Source organism: Scylla paramamosain, chromosome 42 (assembly GCF_035594125.1).
Source record: "Scylla paramamosain isolate STU-SP2022 chromosome 42, ASM3559412v1, whole genome shotgun sequence".
Lineage (NCBI taxonomy): Eukaryota > Metazoa > Arthropoda > Malacostraca > Decapoda > Portunidae > Scylla > Scylla paramamosain.
The window spans coordinates 9,102,501-9,129,734 of record NC_087192.1 but is presented as its reverse complement, the minus strand read 5'-3'; the positions used below and the strand labels follow the sequence as shown (position 1 = coordinate 9,129,734).

Below are 27,234 nucleotides of genomic sequence, written 5' to 3'. Positions count from 1 at the left end.
ACTACTGTCACCTCCCTTTATTGATAACTAGAAATACATGTAAAAATCCCTACTTGTTATACATCCACCAATATTTTAAAACAACTTATTTCTTAGCTTGCTTACGAGGTCAGTTGTCATGGGAACGGTTTCGATACCTGAACGTTTCGCTCCTTAGTATGAATTTCGGTAGTTATATATTTTGTGTGTGTGTGTGTGTGTGTGTGTGATAGCAGGGAGGAAGGAGGGTGGGGTTGGAGGAAAGGAAAGAGGGAGATAGCAGGGAGGGAGAAGGGAAGGACTGGGAGGGAGAGAGTCTGGGAGGAAGGGAGGGATTATTATTATTATTATTATTATTATTATTAATATTATTATTATTATCTTTATCACTAAAAAAAAAAATAATAATAATAATAATAATAATAAAAATGGGAAAGTCTCTCCCGAAAACTTTATACAACATTTTACATATCATTGCTAATTGCGATGGTGAGTGAGTGATTATTGGATTAAATTAGTTCAACCTTATGCAAAAAGTCTCTTAAAGACAATGGTGTATAGCTTGTACAGATGGTCCGAGTTGCTCATATAAATGGGCCGAGTTGGCGTTTGAAATGGGCCGAGACAGCGATGGGCCGAGATGGCCCGACACCCTACTGACAAGGCCTCCACTGACACACTCCTTTTATCCTCCAGGTCAGCAGTTACTTGCCTGTAGTGTGTCAATTGTGCATTACTCGTACTTCCTTCCGAGCTGTTCTTAACAAGGTTACTAGTTCCTCCTGTAGGTCGTCCAAACCGTCCTCGTTGGCCTCTTCAGTCTGGGGACTCTGGGCTGTTTGTTGTATTGGTTGGATGTGGGGCTCCCTCAGTGGTGCGGCTGGTGAACGTCACTGACTCGCTAATTCCTGCCAATCCACGGAGGTGTTCTATGTTGCCACATTTAAACTCTGCCTCGCCACCCAAACAGCGTGCATGACCATAAGTTAGGACAACCTTCTGCAACGCACTGCTGCTTGTCTAACTGTATGTAGATCTCTCTCTCTCTCTCTCTCTCTCTCTCTCTCCAAATCATAATGCAATAAAAAAAAACCTCCCATGAACATGCTATCATCAACTTTAGGTCACCTTGTCTCATCCCCTACACCACTTGATCTATCATTTACTCACATACATTCAAGTCACTCTCATGCCCCTACAGCACTTGAAGACTATCAAACACACACACACAGGCCAACACATCACTAAGCCAGTCAGTCAGTCTTGGTCAGCTCTTACAATCCTGCCAAGCTCTCTTCAGCCCAGAAAGTGAACTTCTTGATGTACCTCTGCTTGGTGTCCTTCATTAGTGGTGCAAGGTAAGCAAGGGTGCACAGGTGTGGCCCACAGACGGTGCAGTTGGCCGCTGCTCATCAACGTGAACTGCGAGGTAAGGTGAAGTTTTAAATAATTTCAAGACACCACATTTATCACACTCATATCAATACATGCTTCAACATACACACATCAAACAGCATAGGAGCAATGAATGAAACACAACACGGAAATCTGTCACTGTATATATATATATATATATATATATATATATATATATATATATATATATATATATATATATATATATATATATATATATATATATATACACCAAACCATTATGATAGTTTATGCAGGGCTATATATATATATATATATATACGAAACCATTATGATAGTTTATGCAGGGCTGCAGGGCTGTGAAGTTGATGGGGAAGGAATTTAACCAAGGACAAGTACAAAAACACCTGCCCTAACTCAAGGAAAGGTAACTCTGCCACATATCTCTGTCCTTTAGAAGCCAAGAGCTGAATGATGCAAAGCTAGCACAACTCACCCAGGAGACCCAAGTGATGTGGCACGCAGGAGGAAGAGGAGAAGCAGCTGCACCTGGTGTAGGAGGACGTGGCCATGCAGACTGGCCATGCAGACTGCCATCGGGTCTATGGAGATGAGGACATGTCAGCACACCTGCACAAAGTACACACTTCCACCCTGCTTCAGTGAGAATGGCCCCTCACTGCTACTCTGTACTCATGTTTTATACATTCCACCTCAAATTATTTGAACACAACAAATCTCACTACATAACACATTCCCAACAGTCTCTCTCTCTCTCTCTCTCTCTCTCTCTCTCTCTCTCTCTCTCTCTCTCTCTCTCTCTCTCTCTCTCTCTCTCTCTCTCTCTCTCTCTCTCTCTCTCTCTCTCTAGACCTATAATCAATTCCTCCTCTGAATTAATATGAAATTATTAGTCTAATAATCAAAGAGATTAGGGATCACCGAAACTTTTCATTAAGTCTTTATCAACTATGTAATAGGACGACTAATAATAATGTAAGACTCCTGTACAGGCGGCTCTCTACTTGATGAAGCATCCTTCCTACCCCTACTATTAGCAAAGGCTACATGGCAACTCAAGTGATTTTAATAGGTAAATATAATAGGCCAAAATTCGTTACGTGTCAATTAAGCCACACCTTTCTCAACCTCACTCCATGTCCGCCTTCCCCCCCCCTTCCCCACTCCCTCCTTGTTTCCGCATTTCTTATACCCCTCCCCGTCAAATTCTCTCTCTCTCTCTCTCTCTCGGGTGGTAAGATGTGCTGGGCACATCTTACCACCTGAATAACATCACTACACTAGCCGGACACGTAATGACGTTATGGAATGACAGTAACACGTTAACGCCAGCTTCTCTTGTAACGACCAATAACGGTCTCACAGTATTCACAGCTCTCACTTTTCTGCTTTCTATGAGATATTTAAAACAATAATTCGTTTAATATGAGAACTTCGTTGATAATTATACCGTAGATGACAGTATTGCGTCGCTCTTACCCCTCGCCACCTCTCCACTCACGCAAAGAAGAAAAATAAATAAATAAATAAATAAAAACGAACGAACGAAAACGAAAACAAGAACCAAACTATAAAAGAGGAGGAAGAAAAGGAGAACTTTCAAGGATGTGGAGGAGGAGGAGGAGGAGGAGTAAAAGGGAAGATTGATGGAGTTTCTCTCTCTCTCTCTCTCTCGAGAGAGAGAGAGAGAGAGAGAGAGAGAGAGAGAGAGAGAGAGAGAGAGAGAGAGAGAGAGAGAGAGAGAGAGAGAGAGAGAGAGAGAGAGAGAGAGATCACGTGACTTACGTCCCCTCCTCTTCCTCCTCCTCTCCTCCATTTCCTTCCCTAATCCCCCTAACCCCCAACCTGCATCCCCCTCCCCTTCACCCCCCCCTTTCCTTACCCCTATAAAAAAGGCACCATTTTCTATAACAACCATCACGACCCATTACCAAAATAAATAACGAAAAATAAATTTAAAAAACAAAAGAAAACAACAAACAATGAAATAAAACATTTAAATTAAGAAAATCAATTAAATTAAGAAAATCAAAAATAGCGTAATTCTAAGTAATCAAGTAACTGTAACCAAGAGGAGATAAATGTAATTACCTTGTTAGGACGACCTGGACGACTCGCGATTCCCTCCTGGTCGTGGTGGTCGCTGGAGGGTCGTGGGAGGGTGGTCGTGGATGGAAGAGTAATGGGAGGGTAGTTGGAGGGGGTTTTCTTCCTCTTTCCTCCACTTTGCGTCTCCCTCCACGCATCTCAATCCTCTTCCATCTGGTAACGCTGGTGGCTTTGACTGGTAACACTGATATACACGCAATACTCGGTTCTGGTAACGCTGATGTAGAGGCGATACTCGGTTCTGGTAACAATGATGTACGTTAACACATTATTCGGTTCTGGCAACACTGATGTACACGCAATACTCTACTGGTTCTGGTAACAATGCACGCAACGCTTAATCTGCAACAAAAAAATAAACAATTAAATACATAAGAAATAGTAAGAGAGAGAGAGAAGAAATAGTAAGAGAGAGAGAGACATAAGAAATAGTAAGAGAGAGAGAGAAAAAAGAAATAGTAAGAGAGAGAGAGAAGAAATAGAGAGAGTAAGAGAGAGAGAGAAGAGAGAGAGAGAGAGAGAGAGAGAGAGAGAGAGAGAGAGAGAGAGAGAGAGAGAGAGAGAGAGAGAGAGAGAGAGAGAGAGAGAAATAGTGAGAGAGAGAGAGAGAGAGAGAGAGAGAGAGAGAGAGAGAGAGAGAGAGAGAGAGAGAGAGAGAGAGAGAGAGATTAAACCGCTGAGGGCCTTCCAATTGGTACGCAATATGAAAACACACACACACACACACACACACACACACACACACACACACACACACACACACACACACACACAGGGATGATCTAATTTCACGGCCCCCCAGCCACCGACTATTTCATAAAACAGTAACAATCTTTTTTGCCCTTTTGCGCGTCAACCTCTACAATACAACACTGCAGCTTGTAACAGTAGGAGAGCCTGACAGTGACTCCTACCTTTGGCACGCTGATTGGTGAAGGGAACAGGTGAGGGGAGAGTTGAAGGAGAGAGGGGGGGAGTGAGAGGAAAGGGGTACTGTAGGTGATGGGATAAAAGAGGTTATAATGATTTTTCGCTGCTTGTAAGATGGGAAGTGAGGGGAAAAAAGACAGGTGAGGGGAGCAGGTGAGGGGAAGAGAAGGGAAAAGAGGAAGAGGGGATGGGAAGATGAAAAGGATGATTGGTAAGGAGTGACGATAGAAGATAGTTATGGGGGGGGAGGAGGAGGAGGAGGAGGAGGAAAAGGAGATGTCAGTGGAGGAGGAAGAGGAGGAGGAGAGAAAAAAAGTAATTTTCCCTTCCTCTCCCCTTTATTTCCCATCTCTTCCTTTCTCCTCTCTCTCCCCATTCCCCTTTTCCTTTACCTCCCTTTTCTTCTTCCCTTCATCTTTTCCTACTTTGTTTCTCTTTCTTTCCTCCTTGCTCTCCCATCCCCTACCTCTCTCCTGTTATTTCCCTTCCTTTCCTTTTCCATCTTCCTCTTCCCTACTTTCCTTCACTCTCCATCACCACCACGTCCTCATCATCCTCAAAAATTATTTCCCCTCTTAAATCGCGGAGCATTTGTGTCTCAAACCAAGATTTTTGTTGTAGACTTCCATTAACCCAGGCGAGAGACGAGGAGGGGGTGAAAGGAGAGTGGTGGGAGGGAGGGTAACCCAGGCGAGAGACGAGGAGGGGGTGGAAGGAGAGGGGTGGGAGAGAGAGAGACAGAGAGAGAGAGAGAGAGAGAGAGAGAGAGAGAGAGAGAGAGAGAGAGAGAGAGAGAGAGAGAGAGAGAGAGAGAGAGATTGCTGCTGCTGCTACTACTACTACTACTACTACTACTTTTTTATTTTTTTTTATCATACTCATTAACTTTTTTTCTCCTCCTCCTCCTCCTCCTTATTCTTCGTATTGTTATTGTATAGTGTATCTAATTTTAACAGTACTAGTATATATATTAGGTGTTAGGTTATTTATATTTATTTGTTTACTTATTTACAACAGCAAAAATAACAACAACAATAACTACTACTCCTATTCCTACTACTCTTACTACTACTACTACTACTACTACTACTACTACTACTACTACTACTACTACTACTACTACTATTTTTTTTTTGCTACTTCTACTACTACCTCCACCCCATGTTTATTGATGTGTCAATTAGGGGCTCCATTACTTGGAGGTCATTAGCCCCAGCTCTCGCTAATGACTGTGGCATCCAACCATATCTAATACTCTATAATATAAACATTAGTTGTTAACTATAAATTCACTCTACCTCTACTCTATCTACTCTTATGCCACTCTCCACCACTGTAGCCTCGCAGTCGAGGCCTCCTAAGTCTGCAGGTATGGGAGTGGAATGCCTTGTCCCCCTGAGACACAGGAGGGCAGATCTGAGGAGGGAGAATGAGAGACGGCACCTCATCCATGCGACGACATGGCTCCTTGGCTGGTGCTTCTTTTCTGCCATTAGGTCGGCTAGTCTTGAGTAGAAGCACTGAGCCTTGGGGCCCATCCCGCCAGATGTGGTGAAGACCAGAGGTGTGAAGCTGCCCTGGTCAACGTGTTGGATTCTCTCCCCATACGCTCGGATCTTCTCCTGCTCATTCTTGCGGTGGGCGGCCTCCAGGGAGAGTTCGTGGTGACAGGCGGCCATCGGGTCAAAGATCCGTATGTCCACGAATGCTTTCTGTCCCCTTGTCCAGAACCCTCGTGCACTGACGTCGACTCGAGCCTCGTTGGTGGTGTTGACTGTTCTGTAGCGCAGTTGCTCGCCGTCTAGCGGCAGGAGGGTCGGTTCAGTGGAGACATCGTGGCACACCTCCCTGAGCATGCTGGCGGTCAGATCTCTCACCTCATCGTGCCTGATACATACGAATCCCCCCTTTTTGCACGTCATGGTGTGGTTGACGTCATTGGGGGAGCCACACACACAGGTACTGGGGAGTCCTTCCATCGGCCAGCCGTACCTCAGAGCAATGGCGTCGACAAATTCTTGTTTGTTGAGGCTGAAGCCCTTCGCTCTGATGGGCAGTGACGTTAGCCAGTTAGAGGCTCCCGTTTCCTGTGCAGTGAGGATTTTTCTCACTGTGGTTGCAGGCAGGATGTTTATCAGGTCTTCGAGACAGTTTCGTTGATGTTGTTGCCTATCTCTAGATATAATTCGTCCTTGCTCAGTGACTGCACTTTGGGCTATTTCACCATGTGCGTCTTGAGCAATGATCTTCTCTGTGAGGGACCTGGTGAGCTTGAGGGAGTTGAGGTTCTCCACAGTCGCCAACTTCTCAGGGGAGGTGATTCCCATCCCGCCCAGTCTTGGTGGAAGTTCGAGCAGCGCCCTTTCCCCATCTCTGATGGTGTGGTATCTCAATAACGCTGGGAGGAAGGTGTTCCTTATCGAGACCTCCAGTGGTGCAAGGAGAGGGCTGATGCCTGGGATGGTGCGCATGGCGAATCTCCATCGATGCTGCAAGCCGTGGGTGTAGGCGGAGTAGGCTGCATGAGGCTCAGTCCTGGCCATGTCAGACAGGACTTCCACCTCGTGTATCCACTCCTTCACCTTTTCTCCTATGTACTCCTTCTTGAACTCCTCTGTTCCGATGACAGCACCCAGATGCCGTTATCCATCCTTTGTTATTATAACTCCACTGCCACTGAAGCTATCCACTGCACTGTCATAGTGTTCAGGCTTTACAATAAGGACGGACTTGGCGGCATTGGGTGTGTACCCTATGATGGGACCATTGTCATTCACTAAGCCCCACCATTTTTTCAAGTCTGTTATTTTGCCGGCCCCTGACAGGTCATCCGCGTACGCCACTTGCTTCACACTCGTTTTCTCATATGAGATAACTTGTTGCAGCACTGAAAGTCCGAGGGCGTACATCGCCATGGCCACTGGGTCACCTTGTGTTGTCCCTTCCATGGACTTTAACACCTTAACACTATTACCACTATTATTACATGTGTACAAATCCGAGGGGTCACTATATGTGTTTTCTACATATTGTGCCAGAGAGGGACATTTTACTCGAATGTTGTGAAGCATTGTTTTTCTGTTAATAGTGTTGAAAGCGTTTTTGGCGTCCACTAATAACACCGCTTCACAATTGTCTTCACTGAACATTTCCCTCATAGCGTGGATGGCGGCTTCCCCTCCTGCCTGCTGTCCTGCACATACTTGCAGGTTCCCCCGCTGCCCTCCTTACGTCGTCCTTGACCACCGTCATGACGCATTTACCCCACGATGCGTCTTATCACCTCGCCAATGCCAATTGGTCTGCATCCAGGCTTTTTGTCCAGCGGGATTAATCGGCATGCGGTGAGAGCCTCGACGTGGTGACAATTTGTGGTGGCAAGCTACTACTACTACTACTACTACCACTACTACTACTACCACCACCACCACCACCACCACCACCACCACCACCACCACCCCATTCCCCCTCTATATCCAACCCCCTAAACCCACTGTGCCCCCTACACCCTCCCTTACCACCCATATCCCCTCACCCCCATACCCCCAGCGGCGCGAGTAATGGTGCCCTGGGACGAACGATGGAGGGTGGGGGTGGTGAAAGGGGAGGGGGTTGGCATCTCTTGTTATTGATGATTCGGTCACGCGGTCCAGGTGTCAGGGGGGGAAGGGGGGAGAGAGAAAGAAGGGGAAGATGGGGAGAGGGAGAGGAGGTGGGGAGGAGGAGGGGAGGTGCAGGGAGGGAGAGGAAGACAGGAAGTGTGTTAAGAGGGGAGGAGAAGGAGAAGGAGAAGATGTGATTGGAAAAGGGAATAAATTAGAAAGAAGAGAAGGAAGATAAGGAAGAAACGAAGAAGAAAGAAAAGAAAATAAAGAAGAAAGAATTAATAGAAAAAAAAAACAGAAGAAAGAAAAGGGAGAGAAAGAATAAAAACATCCTTTTCCCCCTCACTTCCCTTCCCTCCTACTCCCCCTCTCTCCCGTCACTCAAAACCCTCAAACACTCCCCTCTTCCTCACTTTATATCCCCCTCTCCCTTACTCTTTTTTCCCTCTTCCCTTCAGTCTTCTCACTCCAATCACCTCTCAAATTTCCCTTCACTTACCTCCCCTCACCCCTCCCTCCCCTCACCTGCGGGGCGGGACAGGTGTGGTACACGTGCGAGCGGCGGACAGGCGTTGCTTACCTATCATTACCGGAGTTACGAGACAGAGAGAGAGAGAGAGAGAGAGAGAGAGAGAGAGAGAGAGAGAGAGAGAGAGAGAGAGAGAGAGAGAGAGAGAATTTTTCCCTATTTCAACATTCTAACATGTAAATAAGGACAAAAATATATTATACAAAAAAAATCCTCTCTCTCTCTCTCTCTCTCTCTCTCTCTCTCTCTCTCTCTCTCTCTCTCTCTCTCTCTCTCTCTCTCTCTACACCCCCATCACTCACGCCCACTAAATAAGACGCCCCTCGCCGGTCACCCAGGTACACACGCCCCCCGTGGTGGTTAGGGGCGGAAAAGGGGGGAGGAGAGAGGGGCGCCATTTAGGGAAGCATTAGGGGAGCAGTTGGGAGGCGAGGCACAGCACCCTGGCACCTGGTGAGGCTCTGAGCCCTACACCTGCCGCGCCCTGATCAAATCCCTGTCACCTGTTCTGGTCTACCTGTAATTAATGTCTCAAGATTAATTAATGTAAAAATTGAGGTACTTAATGCTTCCAGGTGTGTTTCCCTTGAAGATGATTAATTATTGTCACCTGTATCTCTCCACCTGCAGTTAATTGTCTCTTAAGATTAATTGATGTAAAAATTTGGGTACTTAATGTTTCCAGGTGTGTTTTTCCCTTGAAGACGACTGTAATTGTTGTCACCTGTATCTCTCTACCTGTAATTGCCTAATGTCACTTGAAGTTTATGTCTCTTAAAACTGAGTCGAAACATTTGTGATGTCTAAACTAATTGGATTTGAAAATTCATGTCCCTTAAAACAAATGAGGCTAAAAATTGAAATGCCTAAAATAATTGAACCTAAAAACTGAGATACTTAAAACTAAATGAACCTAAAAATTGAAATATTAAAAAATAACTGAATCTAAAAAAATTGAAATACTTAAAAAACAACTGAACTTACAAACACCTGACTTAAAGTAATGCAGACACTTAAACAACCCACTAAGATACTTAAAATAAAAACATCACCGCTATAACATTTAAGGGACGAATACTCTAAACCTTCCCGAAATTATCCTTAAAATACTTAATAAAATAAATACTTTAAAATACTTAAAAGACCTACATTGAAAGAATGACGAAAGGAAGGTGAGAGAGAAGAAGAGAAGAAAAAGAGGAAGAAAAGAAACATAAATAACAGAAAAAAACATGAAAAAGAAAAGGAAAATCACAAGGGAAAAGAAAAAAGAAAAAGGAAAACGAAAGAAAAGGAAAATTAGAAAAAAACAAGAAACAAAGAAAAGGAAGAAGAAAAACAAATATAAAGACAAATGGAAGGGAAGTGTCATGTTATTGGCCGAATTTACCTTGAAAGGAAACACGTTTTCTTAGTGTCCCCTGTGTTCCGGTTACCTGCCTTTCGGACATTATTATCCTTATTATTGTTTATAAATTAGTGCAAAGTTTACTTACTCATTTTATATCATGTAGTATTATTCTCTTCATAATTTAAGTTCTCTATATCTTTGTATGTATAAGGGAGGAAGTATAATTGAGGTGGAAATATGTTGAAACGAGGGGAGCTTGAGTGGGCAACAACACATTCCAAGGAGGGGAACACAGAACGCCTTGGGTCGTGAGGAAGAACGGAGGGAAGGCGGCGTCTCAGGGAAGAATCTTGGTGTGGATTGGTGATGGAGTGGTGTGTGGAGGTATTAGTGGTGTAGCGGTATAACCTTGATATCCAGGATCAGGTTAGTGAGCTTTTGTGGTACCAAGAGCTCTTGTCCGCTGAAATTCGGTTGGTGAGTGGTGCCGGTGACGCTGTTCGAAGGGGTTATAGGTTAAACTGGCAGCCATTTTGTGAGTGGAGGCTGTGGTGTTGACCTTGGAAGCTGGTGTTGTGGTGTACTGGTGACTTTTAGAGATGGTGTTATAGTGTTATGGGTGATCTCTGGCGATGATGGTGATGTCCTGTGAGGTTTGAGGAGGTGAAATATGGGAATTATTGTCTGGGGACGCGGTAATGGCGTCTGAGTAAATTCCTGCGGATGAGGGAAATATTTCAGTGACTGGTGGAGGTGTAAATGGGTTCTGGTGTTGTGTGAAGTGACGAGAACGTGTACTACCTCGTGTTGTTTGTGAATTATCATTAGTATTAATATATGTGGTTGTAACATAGAATAATCGTGTTTTCTACTCCCCCAACACTGATCTTATATTAGAGGTGATTCCAGGTGTGCTGTGTCAAGGTAAGGTAGAGTGAGAGGGTGTGATTCTGGCGATTTCGGATAGGTCGGGTAGGCACTCGAAGCCTTTAAAAATCCAGACATTTAAAATTTTCCGGGATCAGTGTAAAGTCCACTTTCTTGGAAAGATAACCGGGATCGTACGACCGTAAGTGAGTAAGCGATCGTGACAGTGGTGAGAGGGAGGTAGGAGAGGAATGGGAGAGGGACTGGTGGGTGACACGTAAGGGAGGGAAGGGGAGGGAGCAGATGAGAGGTGAGGGAGGGAGGTGATGGGCTAGACAGTCAGTGAGAGGTGAAGATGGGAAGAGAAGACCGCTAAGATATGACAGACAGCTAAGAAATGAGAGAGAGAGAGAAAGAGAGAGAGAGAGAGAGAGAGAGAGAGAGAGAGAGAGAGAGAGAGAGAGAGAGAGAGAGAGAGTTTATTTGGGAGTAAGGGGAGAGTAAGGGAAGGTATAACAGATTGCTAGGGGTGTGGAAGGGGGCGCCTCTCCTTCCTCTCTCTCTCTCTCTCTCTCTCTCTCTCTCTCTCTCTCTCTCTCTCTCTCTCTCTCTCTCTCTCTCTTCCCCGTCCAGAAACTCTCACAACCAGATGAAGTGGAGAGAGAGAGAGAGAGAGAGAGAGAGAGAGAGAGAGAGAGAGAGAGAGAGAGAGAGAGAGAGAGAGAGAGAGAGAGAGATCAAAACAAAAATAAAACAAATAAAACAAAACGAAAAATAAAACAAACCAAACCAGACTGACAAATTTTAATACACACACACACACACACACACACACACACATTGAAAGGATAATAGAGGGGAGTTTGGAATGTTGTAGTGTGTGTGTGTATGTGTGTGTGTGTGTATGTGTGTGTGTGTGTGTGTGTGTGTGTGTGTGTGTGTGTGTTAAAGTTTGTCATGGAGATAAAAAGAAAAAAAAAAGGAGAGAGGTAGAGGAGGAGGAGGAGAATACAAAGGAATACAAAGGAAAGCCAAACAACAACAGACCTTTTGGTACTTGCAAGGCTGTTTGGTAACTACTTCTAACCAGCTACAGGGAAGAGAGACAGGGCAGCATAGCAGAAGGCTCCTCCCCACCCACCAGCTTGCGCTTGCCAGCTTGTGCTTGCCAGCTTGCCAGCTTGTGCTTGCCAGCTTGCGCTGGCATGAAAATAGTTGGGAAAAGTACCATGCAGTATGGAAAAACTGACATGGAATTTTCATAGGAAAGGTTGAAAAGAAGTTGTACTATTCACCCTACGGTGAACTCTATACGCCTATCTGAAAGTTAATGCAATTTATAATAAAACTGGTGTCTGTAAAATAAGAGTTTATTAGTGAATTTAGCAATTATTCGGACAAGAAGAGAGCTTGTTGGGGATTTGCTTTTAAATATTTGTCTATTTTATTTTTGAACGATTCAATAGTATTGCTGTTCACAATTTCTGCTGGAAGCTTATTCCATATATTTACTATATAATTAAAGAAAAAATGTTTGGCCTCATGGGATTTAAAACGTTTGGGTATAATCTTGAATCCATTATTTCTTGTTAGGTTAGAATGATCAATGGTAAAATATTTGTGCATCAATGTTACTATATCCTTTGAAAATTTTGAACACTTCAATTAGCTCTCCTCTTATCCTGCACTTTGTTACACTAAATAGGCTTAGTTCTTTCAGTCGTTCCTCATACGGCTTATTACGCAATCTTGGAATCATCTTTGTGACTCTGCGCTGTATCTTTTCTAGTTTTTCAATGTCTTTTTTGTAATATGGTGACCAGAACTCTACACAGTATTCTAGATGAGGGCGCACCAGTGAGTTATATAAGGCAAGTATAACCTTTTCTGTTTTAAATTCAAAGGTTCTTCCAATGAACCCTACTAATTTGTTTGCTGTCTTTACGGTTTCTATGCAGTGTTGACTCGGCTTTAGGTCGTTTGACACAACGACACCAAGATCTTTTTCTTTATCGGTGCTTGACAGTGGCATGTTATTCATTACATATCTCGCCTGAACATTGTTGCTTCCGATATGTAGAATTTTACACTTTTCTATATTGAATCTCATCTGCCATTTTTCTGCCCATCTTGTTAGTTTATTGAGGTCACACTGTAATTCCTGCCATTGTGACACTGACGTTACTCTACTTGCTATTTTGGTGTCGTCTGCAAATTTACTTATTTTGCAATTTATCCCCTCATCAATATCATTAATGTACATTATAAAGAGTACTGGACCTAATACAGAGCCTTGTGGAACACAGCTGTTTACCTTTTGCCACTCTGACTCTTTTCCATTTATCACAACACGCTGTTTTCTGTCAGAGAGGCAGTCTCTCAGCCATTTCAGGGTGTTTCCGGCAATGACGGGAGCTTTTACTTTACTGATGAGTCTCTTATGGGGAACTGTTGGAAATCAAGGTCGATAATATCAACAGCTTTTGTCTCGTCATACGAGTTAAATACTTCATAAAAGAAGTCTAATATGTTCGTTAAGCAGCAACGCTTGGTTCTGAAACCGTGTTGCGAATCCTTTATGATTTTGTTTTCTTCTAAATATTTAAATTTAACAATTTTATCTCTGATTATTGTTTCCATCAGCTTGCACACTACTGAAGTGAGACTGATCGGTCTGTAATTGGCTGGGAGAGATTCATTTCCTTTTTTAAAGATTGGCGTGACATTTGCTAGTTTCCATTCGTGGTTAACTTTACCCGCTAGTAAAGTTTTATTGACTAAAATCGTAAGCGGTTTCACGAGCTCATTTCTTGCTTCTCTAAGAAGCCTGGATGATATCTTGTCTGGCCCGGGTGTTTTGTTTACGTTCATGCTCTTCGTGACTGAGAAGATTTCACTTCCTGTGATGGTGAAGTCCGGCAGCGTGGTGCCTCGTGACTAAGTCGGGGGGGTCGGCAGACTGCCCTGAACATCCTCAGTCGTGAAGACTGTTGAAAAGTACTCGTTCTGGGTGTCCGCCATGTCTGCTTCGCTTTCTATCTTTTTGCCATTTTCTGTTATTAGTGGACCAATCGCAGGAGGAGGAGGAGGAGGAGGATCTGTTTTTCAATTGTGTTCCTTTGTGTTCGTCGCTAATCTGCCAGAGAGAGAGAGAGAGAGAGAGAGAGAGAGAGAGAGAGAGAGAGAGAGAGAAAATCGAGTCCTTTATCATTTTCCCTCCCTCTCTTCCCCCCCCCTCTCTCTCTCTCTCTCTCTCTCTCTCTCTCTCTCTCTCTTTCACACACGACTCGAGAGAGAGAGAGAGAGAGAGAGAGAGAGAGAGAGAGAGAGAGAGAGAGAGAGAGAGCATAGCCAGGTGTGAATAGTTTTATAGTCTGTTCAGAGCATGAAATCCGTTCAAGGTGGGGCTAGTATGGTTGGTGGTTTACCTCTAGCCATTCTGCTAAATCAACCTTCGTACATGGGCCTCTCTCGTTTGTTTCCCATCCATGTGCTATTTGAACGTAATATTTCATGTATTCAGTATTTAGTAAAGAAAGCTACATAGTACAACGAGAGTCGATGTTTAGGATTATAACTACGATTTGTATAAATTCTATGACGTGGCAAATATTTTTTTTCCCATGTTACCACGTTGTCCTCGTAGTGGTGGTGGTGGTGGTGGTGTCATTAAAAGGGATTAGCACTCCCTCGCAGGTATGTGTGTGTGTGTGTGTGTGTGTGTTGAAGGAGGAGGAGGAGCAGTGGGAAAGGTATTTTGAAGAAGTGACGGAATTAAATGATGCATGTGTTGAGGGAGACGGCTCACTTCCTTTCTGGCCACCACTCATGATGGAAGCTACAACTCCGACTCGCTCGCGTTCCAGGGTCTGCATGGCACGGAAATGGAAATGCTTTACTACGTCAACTAGTATTTCACTGAAGAGAAAGCTGTAATGGATTCTTTATCCCACCTTCAAAAGCAACTGCATGGACTGCAAAAGCCACCAATGTTTCTGAGAAAACTGTTCAAAGAATCTGCTCGAAACGAGGCCGGACATCACCAGAAAGGACTATCTTTTTGTCACCAAAGAAGGGGAGATATTTTGCACCTGTCACCACTGCACGACAGGAGCGGCAGTGCGTGTCAGCCTCGCCCGCCAGGAGTAGCCCGGGCTGCGAGCTGCCCTGCCTTCACCTGTGCTGTACTCACCTGCCTTGGTGGCGGCGGCGAGGGCTGCGTGAGCGATGAGCAGCAGGATGTGCAGCGCGGCCCCCATCACCACAGGGGGCCTGCCAGCACCTGGAGGCAGCACTACGCGATCACAAGACACTCACAGGTGGTTGTTGCCAAATTAATGTTCACTTGTACTAAAACTCCCATTCATGTATCAACTCTGCAATATTCCCCGCAACACTAATCTCGGTAAAAACATGGAGTACTTTTTTTTTTTTTTTTTTAACTATAAGGGCGAAGCTACATAATCACAAGTCTAGAAGTCTACGAACTTCCTCGGGCTGGGTGGGGGAAATGGCGAGCCGCGCTTACAACCACCCGTCAACTCTCTCCGTAACCTGTTAGCGCCGCGCAGCGGACCAACTTGTCGCGCTGGACCACAGCCATCAAGAGGCAAGTAACTGATATATAATACCAAAAATGTATACTTTTAAGACGCGGTAAGAAACGATTTGAGTATTATAGAACGAGGAGCTCCAAGGGAAGACCGTATAGGGAAGAATCAGCCCGACGGAACTCACACAATGTCATACGCCTGGCTGTGCCGAAGAATCATGCGTGGTGCCGATTTTCGGTTCAGGATTACCATGCCTTTGGGGATTTAGTATTTTGTTACACCGGAAAAATGTTACTGATCAACCAGAGCAAGGAGACGACCCAGAAAATGTATCGTGAACCATTATCAACTACAGACGCGATTCTTGACTCAAACATTGACCGAAAGGAACTTCACCTCGCTATCCTCTCCCTGTTAAGTCAATTTTCACCTTCTTGACGAGAGCTTAATGTAAGCCCTTTGCCTCAAACTAGATTACCACCTGTTTACTGGCGATGTCTGGCGAGGCAGGGACAGAAGGTTAAGTCAGCAGAGAATTAGTAAAAGAAATAAGGAGAACGAGGAGTGGTGTTGCAGTGAGGTGAAGTACTATAGTCACCTCCGACTGACTGAAATAACTTGTAGTGCGATAGTTTCGAGTAGACGCCCCAGCTGAGTCCGACTGAGACTGAGTCAGCTGAGACGACCCAGCCTCAGCTGGGTCACTGGTAAGTTCGCAGCACCCCCTGATCTTGTGTTCGACACCTCACTGGGAGTAATTAATGTTTTGGCAGGTGTCTACTGCCTCCTCCTACTTAGTGACCTCACTGACAGGCTGCTCGCTCTCTTACGGACAGCAAATCGGAATATACACAAAATTCATAGAATTAGTAACCAATATATAAAAACTAATGGGTTCAAGCTTGACAAAGTTAGATTTAACAAGAAGATATGAAGAAACTGGTTCTCAGATAGCGATAGATGAGTGGAATGGAATCAGTACTCAGATTGTCAGCGCCGAGTCAAAATGAAGCTTTAAAAGATTATATACAGCACGATCGCTGACAGCCAGAAGTTTATAAAAGTTTTTGGATGAGGATCGTAGATGGATTATAAAGTATTATAAAGAGACTGCCACATGTAAGCTGTCTGTGGCTACAAATAGCTTCCTCTTATATTCTTATGTCCTTATCAAGTAAAGCAGCTTTCAAACTACACTGTGGACGAATAAGGGCTGAGTACCTGGCTGAAGGCAACATGATTAGCCTCGCCTATCTTAATGCTTAACTCAGTAACACTCTCTCTCTCTCTCTCTCTCTCTCTCTCTCTCTCTCTCTCTCTCTCTCTCTCTGTCAAACAGCCGGAACCAAGGGAACTTCCACGGTCTGTTTTTCATTTGTGTTCCTTTGTGTTCATTGTTTATCTGCCAGAGAGAGAGAGAGAGAGAGAGAGAGCAGTCTCCTCGCCTAGCTAAACACGGCCCAGCCAGCGACCTCTTCATTACATGCCAGGTGATTAAAAATTTACACTTGGCCTCCTTTGTCTCTCAGCGCGAGGGACAAAAGCGTAGTATTATTAAGATGATTTAATCGATACACGCCTGCTGTGATCTTCTGTCCGTCATTCAGGGTGGTATTCTTCACCACGGCGGCCGCTCATTACCTCTGTGTCAAATTCAAAGATAACATAAATTATTCAGGCAGTTTTCAAGTGAATTTTTGCTTAACTATCACTGTGATCATGAAATTGAAATTGAAAGCCTGTATGCCTTCCAATTGCGCCAGTTAAGAGTAGTCCAGACACCGACATTTTGAGAGTAAGGACCTTCATATGTTACTAAGGGTAGTATTTTTAAAACGCTTTATTCTCCCACAAGAATTATTTTCAAAGGACACAGATATTATTCGTCCTGTTCTCGTGGAAGTGGCCGAATTTTTTTGAATAAGCACCTTTTCAAAGTAGCGGAAGTGCGGCGCGGAAGTGTTTCAGAATACTGTGCACACACTGTCTGGCAGCAGGAATGGCGTAATTCAGCAGGCGGTTATTGCATCAGGAATGTGGCAGCTGACGGGTTACACTGACCCTAACGAGACCTGCAATGGCTGGCTGACACTGCGCTATGATCCTTGACTGTAATTAATGGCGCGGCGTGTGTGGTGTGGCGTGGCACTGGGCAGGTGCTGGTGTGAGGTGAGGTAGGACAAGATGCAGGTGTAAGATGACGTGTGGTACTGGGGTGAGGTGTGGTACTGGTAACTGGGGCGAGGTATACTGGTTTAAGTTGTGGTTTGACACTATTTTGAGGTGTAGCGTGACACTTATATAGTTTTTCAGTCTTAGTATTAAGGTAGAACCAAACTCAGCCCTGTTTATTCCCCTTAAAAATCCAGGGTCGGTGCAGTACATTCCTTTCATGTCACAGCCTCGGCATCCCTTTTTTCAAACTGTCACCTGCAACCCTCGAAGGACCCTTCAACATTCACTTATTCCTCTTCATTCCCATTTCATACCCTTTTCACTCCCCTTTCCTAGTCCTCCTTTTGCTCATACCCTCTCATTCTCTCTCTCATTCTCTTTCTCTCTCGCTACCTGACGGCTGAAAATTCTCCATAAAAAGCCACAAACTTCAATAAAACGTGAAAAACAGAAGTCGTGTTTATTTGCCCGGTTTCCTTTGGCTGGCTAGCTTTGGTGGCTGCCTCGGTGAGGACAAAAGACTTGTATTCAGAAAGGCTTTGCTCTCTCACCACTACTTTCAAACGCCACCAAGATGATCAACCGGGTTCTCAAGAGTATTTCTTCTGTTAACAATGTAGAAATCTTATTAATATGTCAGTAGAACCACAAAAAAAACACCTTTAAAACCAGTCACAATATCATCCCATCACCCATATCTTTAACTATTTATTTCTTATTATCATTCCTTATTCTTTAAACTTCTCCCCTCCCCCCCCGCCTTCCGTCCTACCTTCCTTCCCCAACACATCCTGTCACACATAGCCCTCCCTCCTCCTCTCCTCATCCTCTTCTTATCCCCCTTAATCCTGCGTCTCTTCTTCCCTTTTATCCCTATTACTTTTTCACCCTCTCCTCCAGGCAGAGAGGAAATAAAGGGAAACAGGCATGGAATAGCAGGAAGAGGAGGAAGAATTAAAGGAGAGAGGAAGAAGCAGAGAGTGATGGATAAGGGAAGAGATGAGAGCAATAGACAGGGATAGGTTAGGAGGAGGAGGAGGAGGCAGATGAAAGATGAACAGGTGAGCAATTAAGGGCATAAATAGTTGATTGAAATATGAGCTGCCTTCCGCTATACATCTTGTGACCGAGAGCACCGAGCACTTGCTTAGGTTGTGCGGGTGGTGGTGCTTGTGTCCGTCTATCTGTTTGTCTAGCTCTGTTTTTGTGTTCGTCTATTAATCTACCTGTTAGCACACTTACCTTTCTAGCTATTTGTCTATCTATCTCTGTCTGTTTGTCTATCTGTCTGCTTGTCTTTATATGTTAATTAATCTATCTAACTATTTACCTGTGTCTGTCTGTCTATTTGTATATCTGCTTGTCTATCAATCTATGTCTATCTATTTATTTGTCTGTCTGTCTATCTATCTTTCTGGCTATCTGTCTGTCTATCTATCTGTCTGTGTCTATCTATTTGTCTCAATTTGTCTGTATTTATTTCAATCTGTCTGTCTATCTATCTATCTGTCTGTCAATCTGTCTATCTATCTATCTATCGAGAGAGAGAGAGAGAGAGAGAGAGAGAGAGAGAGAGAGAGAGAGAGAGAGAGAGAGAGAGAGAATGGTACTAAATTACTTCAACACGTCCAAGCCAAGAAGCCAGCAATATTTAACTTTCATTCACTCTACGCAGTAGAGAGCAAAAGAAAAATTGTCTTTTTAGAAATTCAGAAATAAGTCTTGCTTCATGAATACTGCCTATCTTTAGAACGCGCTAGCATACACACACACACACACACACACACACACACACACACACACACACACACACACACACACACACACACACTGATAGATAAGTAGATACAAGTAAGTAGGTAGGTAGGTGGATAGGTAGATAGATAGATAAATAGATAAATAAATAGATAGATAGATAGATAGATAGATAGATAGATACATGGATGGATGAGTGTATGGATGGATAGATAGAGAGACCAATAACGTTAACAGATAGATACATAAATAGATCGATGGGAACAAAGAAAAACAAATAAACAAACAAAAGAAAGGAAAGAAACAGATAGATAGACAAAGATATACGTACAGAGGCAGATAGACAGACGGATTGGTAGATGGGCAGGCAGACACACACTTGCATCATGAGTTACAGTGAGACAGAGTACATCAGACTGTGACACCACATCATAGCAAAATATTAATCTATTACGATATTTTGTAAAAGATTATTAAGAAACTATTTACGTAACGAAAGACAACTAAATGAATTTAAAAAAAAAAAAATCATGTCATTAAAAGTACAAAGCTTGTTAAAATACAAACATTAATAACACATAAGGTAAAACCATACACATGTGATAGATAGTTTATATTGCCATCAGCGCTAGGTGAGTCACTGTCTGCCTGGCGTTTCCACAACAATAAGACACAATGAGCCAATAAAATAAGCACCATTCACTGCAGAATGGTCGATAACATATTCAGGAATTAATGATATCACGATTAATAAAAAAAGAAAGAAAGGAAAAAAAAATCATTACGGAACGCATATCACGATTATTTTCAGATGCGACAGGGATGATTAGTCGAGTTCTCAAGAATGTTTTTCCTGTTAATAATATTGAAATTTGTTCATCTGCCACTAGAACCAAACAAAACACTCTTAAAGCTTGTGTAACTTTAACTAGAGTCTTTTGAATGTAGCAGAGGTGCGGCTAAAAGTGTTTTGGATTACGCATCAAACCCGCTCAGTCTAGATACACCTGCGCTGGTCGCCTGCCTGGGCACGGAAGAATAAACCAATGGGCAGTCTTTATTATTGAATTAAAAAAATATCACGGCACACTTACTCACGGGAGTGTGGACATTTGAGTTGAAAGTCTACAGTAAATTTGACGGATATAAAGAGCAAAATGGTAATTCGACTAATTTATCATCTCACGTTACCGGCGATGAAAAAATAATTTAGAATAATTCGGAAAATATAGAAGCATCAGCCAGGTCAATGCTCCTAATACAGCTAACACATGCACCGGGGGAAGGGAAGGGAGAGAGGAGAGGGGCGCACTCACTCACCCCACCAGAGACGCCCATCAGCCGATCACTAGTTGAGGAGCGAGTCACTCCCGCTGGCCACACACTCGAGGCCAGGCGTCACGTGTGAGAGTGAAGGGATTCATCTGACTTAATGTCTTATCAATATTTCTTTCCTTGTGCAGAGAGAGAGAGAGAGAGAGAGAGAGAGAGAGAGAGAGAGAGAGAGAGAGAGAGAGAGAGAGAGAGAGAGAGAGAGAGAGAGAGGCTTTGTTTTCGATTTCTTTAAGGTGAAGAAAATATGTACAGACATTAATATAATAATTTTCTGTATAACCTCGAGACTTATCTTCAGTTTAATCGTGTTCAAGATGTAAATATTTCATACTATCAATACCAAACAATTCACAACCATTAACTAACACGATAAAAAAATACTACTACTACTACTACTACTACTACTACTACTACTGCTGCTGCTGCTGCTGCTGCTGCTGCTGCTGCTACTACTACTACTCCTGTTAATCCACTCTCACCCATCCATCCAATCACTGATTCACACCGATCCATTTATTCACCCGCCCATCCACTCACCCACTTACATCTACCCACCCACTCATCCATCCACCCACCTTCTCTCACAACCACAACCATTCACCCTCTCATCCACCTACCTACTCATTGATCCGCCCATCCACCCAATCTACACCTGCCTACAACCCATTCATCCATCCATCAATTTATCCACACATCAATGCATCTAGCCATCCACACATCCCTTCATACACACACCCATTGACTTATTCATCCATTTAACTGTCATCTATCCACCCAGCTAATTATCCATCCACTCACCAGTTCTCCCACCCACCCACCCACCTACACATACACTCACTCATCCACATATCCATCTACACAACAATTCTCCCATCCACAAATCAATCAATGCACTCCTCTACGCCGGTGTAGCCGTTTCAAATGACTCCCTGCTTCAGATGACTCCCGCAGTCAGATGAAACTAGATTTAGTCGACTCCCCATCACTTGAAACTAGTTTCAGGTAACTCCTCACCCGTTTGAAATGACTCCACCATCAAACAATCAAATGAACCTAATTTGAAATGAATCCACATTCGAATAAACCTACTTTGCAGTGAATCTGAAATAAAGTTAACAAGGCTTGTGTTGACTTGTTATTTGTCAGTGTCTACAGAGCCACCATGGAGTTCGCTAGTGAAATGGATGAGGTAGAAGAATATTTGCAGTAAAAAAAATACCCAGTGCGTGGTGGAAACGATAAGGGGAATAAGGCGAATTTTCGAAGGAAGTGTTGGGTATTTGTTATCCAAGACGACTGTCTAAAATTTGTCCGTAAACCAAACAGGAAAGTTATAACTGGTAAGTAGTATAAGTAGTATATTTGAGACACCGACGTAATTAGGAAAAAAATATCCAAGCATCTGCTTTTAACTAATGGGGTACTTTATTTAGAAAATTATTGGTGAGGCTCATCTAGATATTCACACTAAACATTATGAAAAATAATTGAAAAATAATTGAGTGATTAGGGCAAGCTTAGACTTTTATCTAACCTTATAAGAGTAAATTCAAAAGCAATAACTTTAACCAATATTTATTGAAAGGGTTGCTTATAATTGGTATATATGGTTGCAGAAGTTAGATTTCTTCGGGTGGTTAAGGATCGCCAATGCCAGCTAGACATTGTGCTGTCCTGTCATCTAGGAGTTGGTGACAGCGACGAAGCTGTTGCTTTGGGAGGTCATGTTGGCAGGGATAAAGTCATCGATCGCGTAATGCAGAGGTATTGGTGGCGTAACGTTACATAAAAACCTGCCTGCGGTGCCAGAAAGCCAGCACTGTGTTCAAGAAAGTTGACCCGAAACTCCACAATGTCCCAATTAAGCCTCAAAACATGTACCAAATTGGCGTAGGCCTATGTTCATTGCCAACGTGAGTTTTAAGTTTATAAAATATGTATATAAGTGCAATATTACTATTATTTTATAATACTGACTATTAAGTTTTTAATGATAAACATGTTTTGTTTTAATTTGATATTACTGAACTTTAAAATCCCGTACTAAGCATTACAATGCTAAAAATGCCAAAATACCAAAGATTGTTTGCGACTTTTGTTTTTGTCTGGTAAGGTTCGGTAGGCTGCTTTACACTACTTATTTTTCAGATCATCCAACGGTAATGTCGCCATTGTGATGGCCGTTTGCTATTTTTCGAAGTGGATTGAGGCTTGACCTTTAAAATCAAAACAAGCTGTAGAGGTCGCACGCTTCTTGTATGAGGACATCATCTCTCGGCATGGATGTGTTACCATACAAATCAATGACCAGGGCAGAGAATTTGTGAACTCTGTTTCATCAGAGCTTCATACGCTCACAGGAACAACGCAAAGAATTATATCCGCGTATCATCTTCAAGTAAGTAATCATCATATACTAAATAAGGTTCGGTAAGGTCTGTGTTACCTGTGTAATAAGATATTTATTGTTTGTCTGTCTGTTTACTTATTTATGTGTATTTATTTATCTGGATTTGTGTCTATCAATTTATCTCTTTATTTATGTCTATTTATTTATCTGTATATTTCTTATTAATCTACTTATTAATCTGTATTTATATCTTCCTATATAATTGACTATGTAAACCTTTATTGTCCACTTATTTTTTTATTATTTTAAGGCAAATGGATTAGTTGAGCGTAGCAACCGAACTGTTCAAAATCTTCTCCTTCAAACATCGACATGAAAACTGGGACAAATGTTTGCACGGTATCTTATTTGCACTGAGGTAAGTAGGCCTAATATCCGGTTAAATGTTAGTACTTAAGGAAAATTCTATATGGTTATTTGGTGTTTCAATTCCATTGTTTCTGTTTTAGATCTACAGTCCAGGCCTCCACGAAGTTTTCACCCTTCAAGATGCTGTACGGTCGTGAACCTGTCCTTCCTATTGATGTGGACCATGAGCTAGCTGATTGTACTTTGAATCTAGACGATCCTGAATTTGAGGAGTCGGACTTCCATGCAACACTCTCAAAGCTCGAAATATTACAGGTAATATTTTTAATGCAAAAGTTATCCTAAACTGTATATACTTAATCTAGGTTTATTTACGTTTCGCCCACCAAGGACTTCTTCAGAATAACAGTTACAGTTGTATCTATATATTATGTTTAAGGATATGGTTTTTGAGTACTATATCAAAGAATTTTCCTTTAAACCTTTGAAATGTTATCCCCTAAATTTAATTATTTACATCATTATACCACATTCAGACGAGGTTTGGCTAGGTTATGTGGCAGATGTACACAAAATAATTTATCCACATATCAAAAATATTGTACTACAACAGTATTTGTTTTATCTTACAGGATGTTGTCTTCAAGAAAGCAGAGGCTAACATTGAGCAAGCGCAGGCAAAACAGCAAGCTGATTTTGCAAAGAGGCGATATAAACAAAAGAATTTTATTGTGGGCAACAAGGTGTTGCGTTACAATCTTCGCAGGGCTGACAGGAAAGGAGGTAAACAAACCGATCCGTGGGATGGTGGTCCCTACGAAGTGGCTCAAGTTTGCGAGAAGGGCCTATATTCCCTCATTCATCCATCAACAAAAGTCCCCCTCAAGACTAAAGTAAATGGATGCAACCTAAAGCCTTTATTCGAAAGACAAACAGAAACTTCAGCACTTGCATCTCCGTCATCAAGTGTTCAGATTGTAGATGTTCAGAAAGAGGAGATAACCTACAAGTTCTCGCCATTGACAGTTGCAACACAACGAACTATCTACTCTCACTCTGGTGGACGTCTAATATTCAAGAAGTCGGGGCTATGCAGGAAAATAAACAAGACCTTAAAAAACAATAGCGAACCTCTTAGTGTAAAAATAATTAAAGGTGACGGAAATTGTCTCTTCCATGCATTATTGTTTGCCATAACAGGAGATGAGGATCAACATACCGTTGTCAGGAGCATGGTTTGTGATTTCATGGCCTGCAATGAAGGGATCAGAGTGGAATCTATGCGTAATGATAAGGTGTGGGGAACAACAACGGAGATATTAGCAGCTGCCAACATGTTTAATGTTAATATCTGTGTGTGGGCAAAGTTTGGGCCAGAACTAACTTGGCATATACACAGGCCAAATGGTAAAGTGGTAAAGGAGTCAATGTATTTAGAAAATGAGTCTGGCGTCCATTATAATGTAGTTATGGGTGTGTAGGGCTAGTCTTGTAACAAGTTATACATTGTATGGTAATAAGTTATTGTTTGTATGGTAATTAATGTTAATAAAATGTTTTCTCAATTAGCAAATTATGGGAGTCATTTCAACCTGATGGGGAGTCATATGAAACGCAGTTTCAGTTGACTAGGGAGTGCTGTCAAACTAGATTCAATTGATTGGGGAGTGCTTTCAAACTAGTTTCAAGTGACTCCGGGAGTCACGTTTAAAGGTAGGCGCACACTTGTTCGCATCGTACGGACGGCACGCATCGTACGCATCGGATTTTAGTATTCTTTACATTATTTCAAATGGGTCTGCGCGCATTTGACCGCGTCGTACGCATCGGACATCGGCAATGCCGACGAGGATCCCCGAAAGAGCATTCAATCCGATGCGTACGAACGATGCGGATGGCCTCTACGGCATTTGCCGGCAAATGTGCGACCCCATCGTCTGTTGCAGCCAGAGCGCCGTCGCGGTCGGATGAAAACCTTCTTCGGTATTTATTTTATTTTTTTCTGTTTGCATAGCTATGCTTTGCTTATACATAATATATAATGTTATATTAACTCACTGACTGTTTTTAGATAAGTTCCTAAATTTTTATCCTATCTACCTTGACATCATCTTCCATCAAATCAGGGAACAATGTATGAAATTCTTCAAATTCCAGCCTTTTCCTGTTTATGTTGTGAATCCATGTTTTCCTTTTTTTAACTTTCTGTTCTTCTTCTTGTGCCAGCAAACAGCTAACCACTACAATTTCTTCCTCTTCACTATCACTGTTCAACATTTTCACAACTTTATACACTAGAAAAATATGGAGTATGTCCTTCCAGAGAGAGCTCAGCTTCACAACTGCGGGTGGTGAATGGTCCAATGCCGACAATGTGCGCAGAAAATCCGATCCGTCCGATGCGTGCCGTCCGTACGATGCGGACCAATGTGTGCTGACCCCAAAAACAATCCGATGAGTACGATGCGTGCCGTCCGTACGATGCGAACAAGTGTGCGCCTACCTTAAATTAGGGGGAGTGTCCTGAAACGTCTACACCGGCTACGCGGACACCCTCACCACCCTCCCATCTTTCCCTGCCATGCCACCTCTCCAGAGTCCGTTCCGCTGCTCTTCTACTTATGTGGCGTCGCAGGGATACTGAGAGGCCCTACAGTATCACCATCAACTATTACGAGTCCGTCTGCCGCCAAAGTACACGTACCGTTGCCGGGGTCTTATGGTTCGGCGGCACAACGTTATCACTGCTCGTCTGCGGCTGGGCTACTGCCCGCCATGACAGATTGCCGGGGTGGAGGGCAAGTCTTCCTTCACACTGCTGAGTGTCACCTGTGCCGCGCACCATCGAGCACTACTGCCTAGTGTACCTCACTGTTCGACACCTCCTGCCCCAAGGTCTGCCGCTGGATGCTGTCTGTCGCCATATTCTGGTGCCCGATTTTCTTGATGAGATTCTCGTGCGTTACCCTCCTCGATTTGGTGGCTTTTCCTGATACACTGTGCCCTGCATGGCATCTCTTGCTTTTGTGTGAGTGTGGATTGGTGGGTGGGGTGCGCGAATGGGTGTGTGTGTGAGCGTATCATTTGCTTTAGCTGACAACTCTTATTAAGTTCCTCTATTTTATGGTGTCCGACGCTATTTGCGCAGTAAATTAATCAAATCAAATCAAATTACCACCCTCGACATCACCCCCCTTGGCAGCTGTCAACAAACAAGTACTCCTGCAGTTTGTCAAACGAGTACTAAACAACCTATTTCCTGTCTCTATACCAGGCTGGCAATCCCACACAGGACGGCCCTGACAGGACACCACACACACACACACACACACACACTTAATAATAATAGTGCTACTACTACTATTACTTCTACTACTACTACTACTACTACCACTACTATTACTACTACAGTCCCTCATACACTCTCCTTCATTTTTTTAGTATGGAAAATACATGGAAATGCCCGGAAACCCTGGAAATTGAGAGAAATATTGACGAAGAGACACAGGGGGGGAGGAGGGAAGGTCTCGGTCTGGGTCTGATAATGTCATATTTTCATGGTAGGCGCTCTGAACGGGGCTAAATCCTTCAATTTACTTAGGCCTTATTTGGAGCATTTCTTGGGTTATTTATCTATTTTCGTGGTTAATTCTGGCTTTCCTTCATGCATGAGTCTGGAAACAGCCGGAAGTTTAGTTGAATATTGATGTACAGACAAGGAGGGAGGCAGGGAAAATTATCGTCTCGGCGCCTATATTAACGTAACGTAATTAATTTTGAAAATCACCAGAAGAAAGAAGGCGCCCAGACTGGGGTGCACTATTTTTTTCTGACTTGTCATATACTTTAACTAATACCCAAAATATAAAAAGATTGCCGAACTCAGTAATAATAACGAAATATTCAAAAAACTATCTATAAATTTTGCA

At 43.0% G+C, this 27,234-nt stretch overlaps 2 protein-coding genes and 1 long non-coding RNA gene across 6 annotated transcripts in view; 2 read left to right on the top strand and 1 right to left on the bottom strand.

The window, feature by feature from the left end:
- The window catches only part of LOC135093145 (uncharacterized), a 32,907-nt gene extending 30,702 nt beyond the window's left edge, over window positions 1-2,205 (top strand). Inside the window, exon 2 of the long non-coding RNA XR_010263229.1 lies at window positions 1,814-2,205. This is a non-coding gene — a long non-coding RNA (uncharacterized LOC135093145). The remainder of the gene's footprint in view (window positions 1-1,813) is intronic.
- Window positions 415-26,603, bottom strand: LOC135093144 (uncharacterized). Of its 4 annotated transcripts, XM_063992049.1 has the most exons (5): window positions 14,961-16,403; window positions 3,469-3,727; window positions 1,853-1,958; window positions 1,306-1,401; window positions 415-887 (listed from the first exon to the last, which is right to left on the bottom strand). In XM_063992049.1, exons 1-5 carry the CDS (start codon window positions 15,025-15,027, stop codon window positions 870-872), a joined length of 546 nt encoding a protein of 181 aa, XP_063848119.1. In that variant the 5' UTR covers window positions 15,028-16,403; the 3' UTR covers window positions 415-869. The 4 variants fall into 4 exon arrangements, 2 of the variants coding, with proteins under 2 accessions (XP_063848119.1, XP_063848118.1); XR_010263227.1 differs by lacking the exon at window positions 14,961-16,403 and adding an exon at window positions 26,010-26,603 and having other exon boundaries at window positions 415-1,401; window positions 3,469-3,828; XR_010263228.1 differs by having other exon boundaries at window positions 415-1,401; window positions 3,469-3,828.
- LOC135093143 (uncharacterized) lies at window positions 23,315-25,353 on the top strand. The gene is made up of 2 exons (XM_063992046.1): window positions 23,315-23,620; window positions 23,938-25,353. The coding sequence occupies exons 1-2, from the start codon at window positions 23,486-23,488 to the stop codon at window positions 24,784-24,786; spliced, it is 984 nt and encodes a 327-aa protein (XP_063848116.1). The 5' UTR covers window positions 23,315-23,485; the 3' UTR covers window positions 24,787-25,353.
- Window positions 26,604-27,234: the final 631 nt, after the last annotated feature.

Excerpts from the sequence above, each read along its gene's own strand:
- LOC135093143 (XM_063992046.1), top strand. The coding sequence starts at position 23,486 with ATGCTGTACGGTCGTGAACCTGTCCTTCCTATTGATGTGGACCATGAG. Across the intron at positions 23,621-23,937 it reads CAAAGCTCGAAATATTACAG|GATGTTGTCTTCAAGAAAGC; the intron begins GTAATATTTTTA and ends TTTATCTTACAG.
- LOC135093144 (XM_063992048.1), bottom strand. The coding sequence starts at position 15,027 with ATGGGGGCCGCGCTGCACATCCTGCTGCTCATCGCTCACGCAGCCCTC. Across the intron at positions 3,728-14,960 it reads CGCCGCCGCCACCAAGGCAG|AACCGAGTATCGCCTCTACA; the intron begins GTGAGTACAGCA and ends CATTGTTACCAG. Across the intron at positions 1,402-1,852 it reads ACATCACTTGGGTCTCCTGG|TTCACGTTGATGAGCAGCGG; the intron begins GTGAGTTGTGCT and ends CTTACCTCGCAG.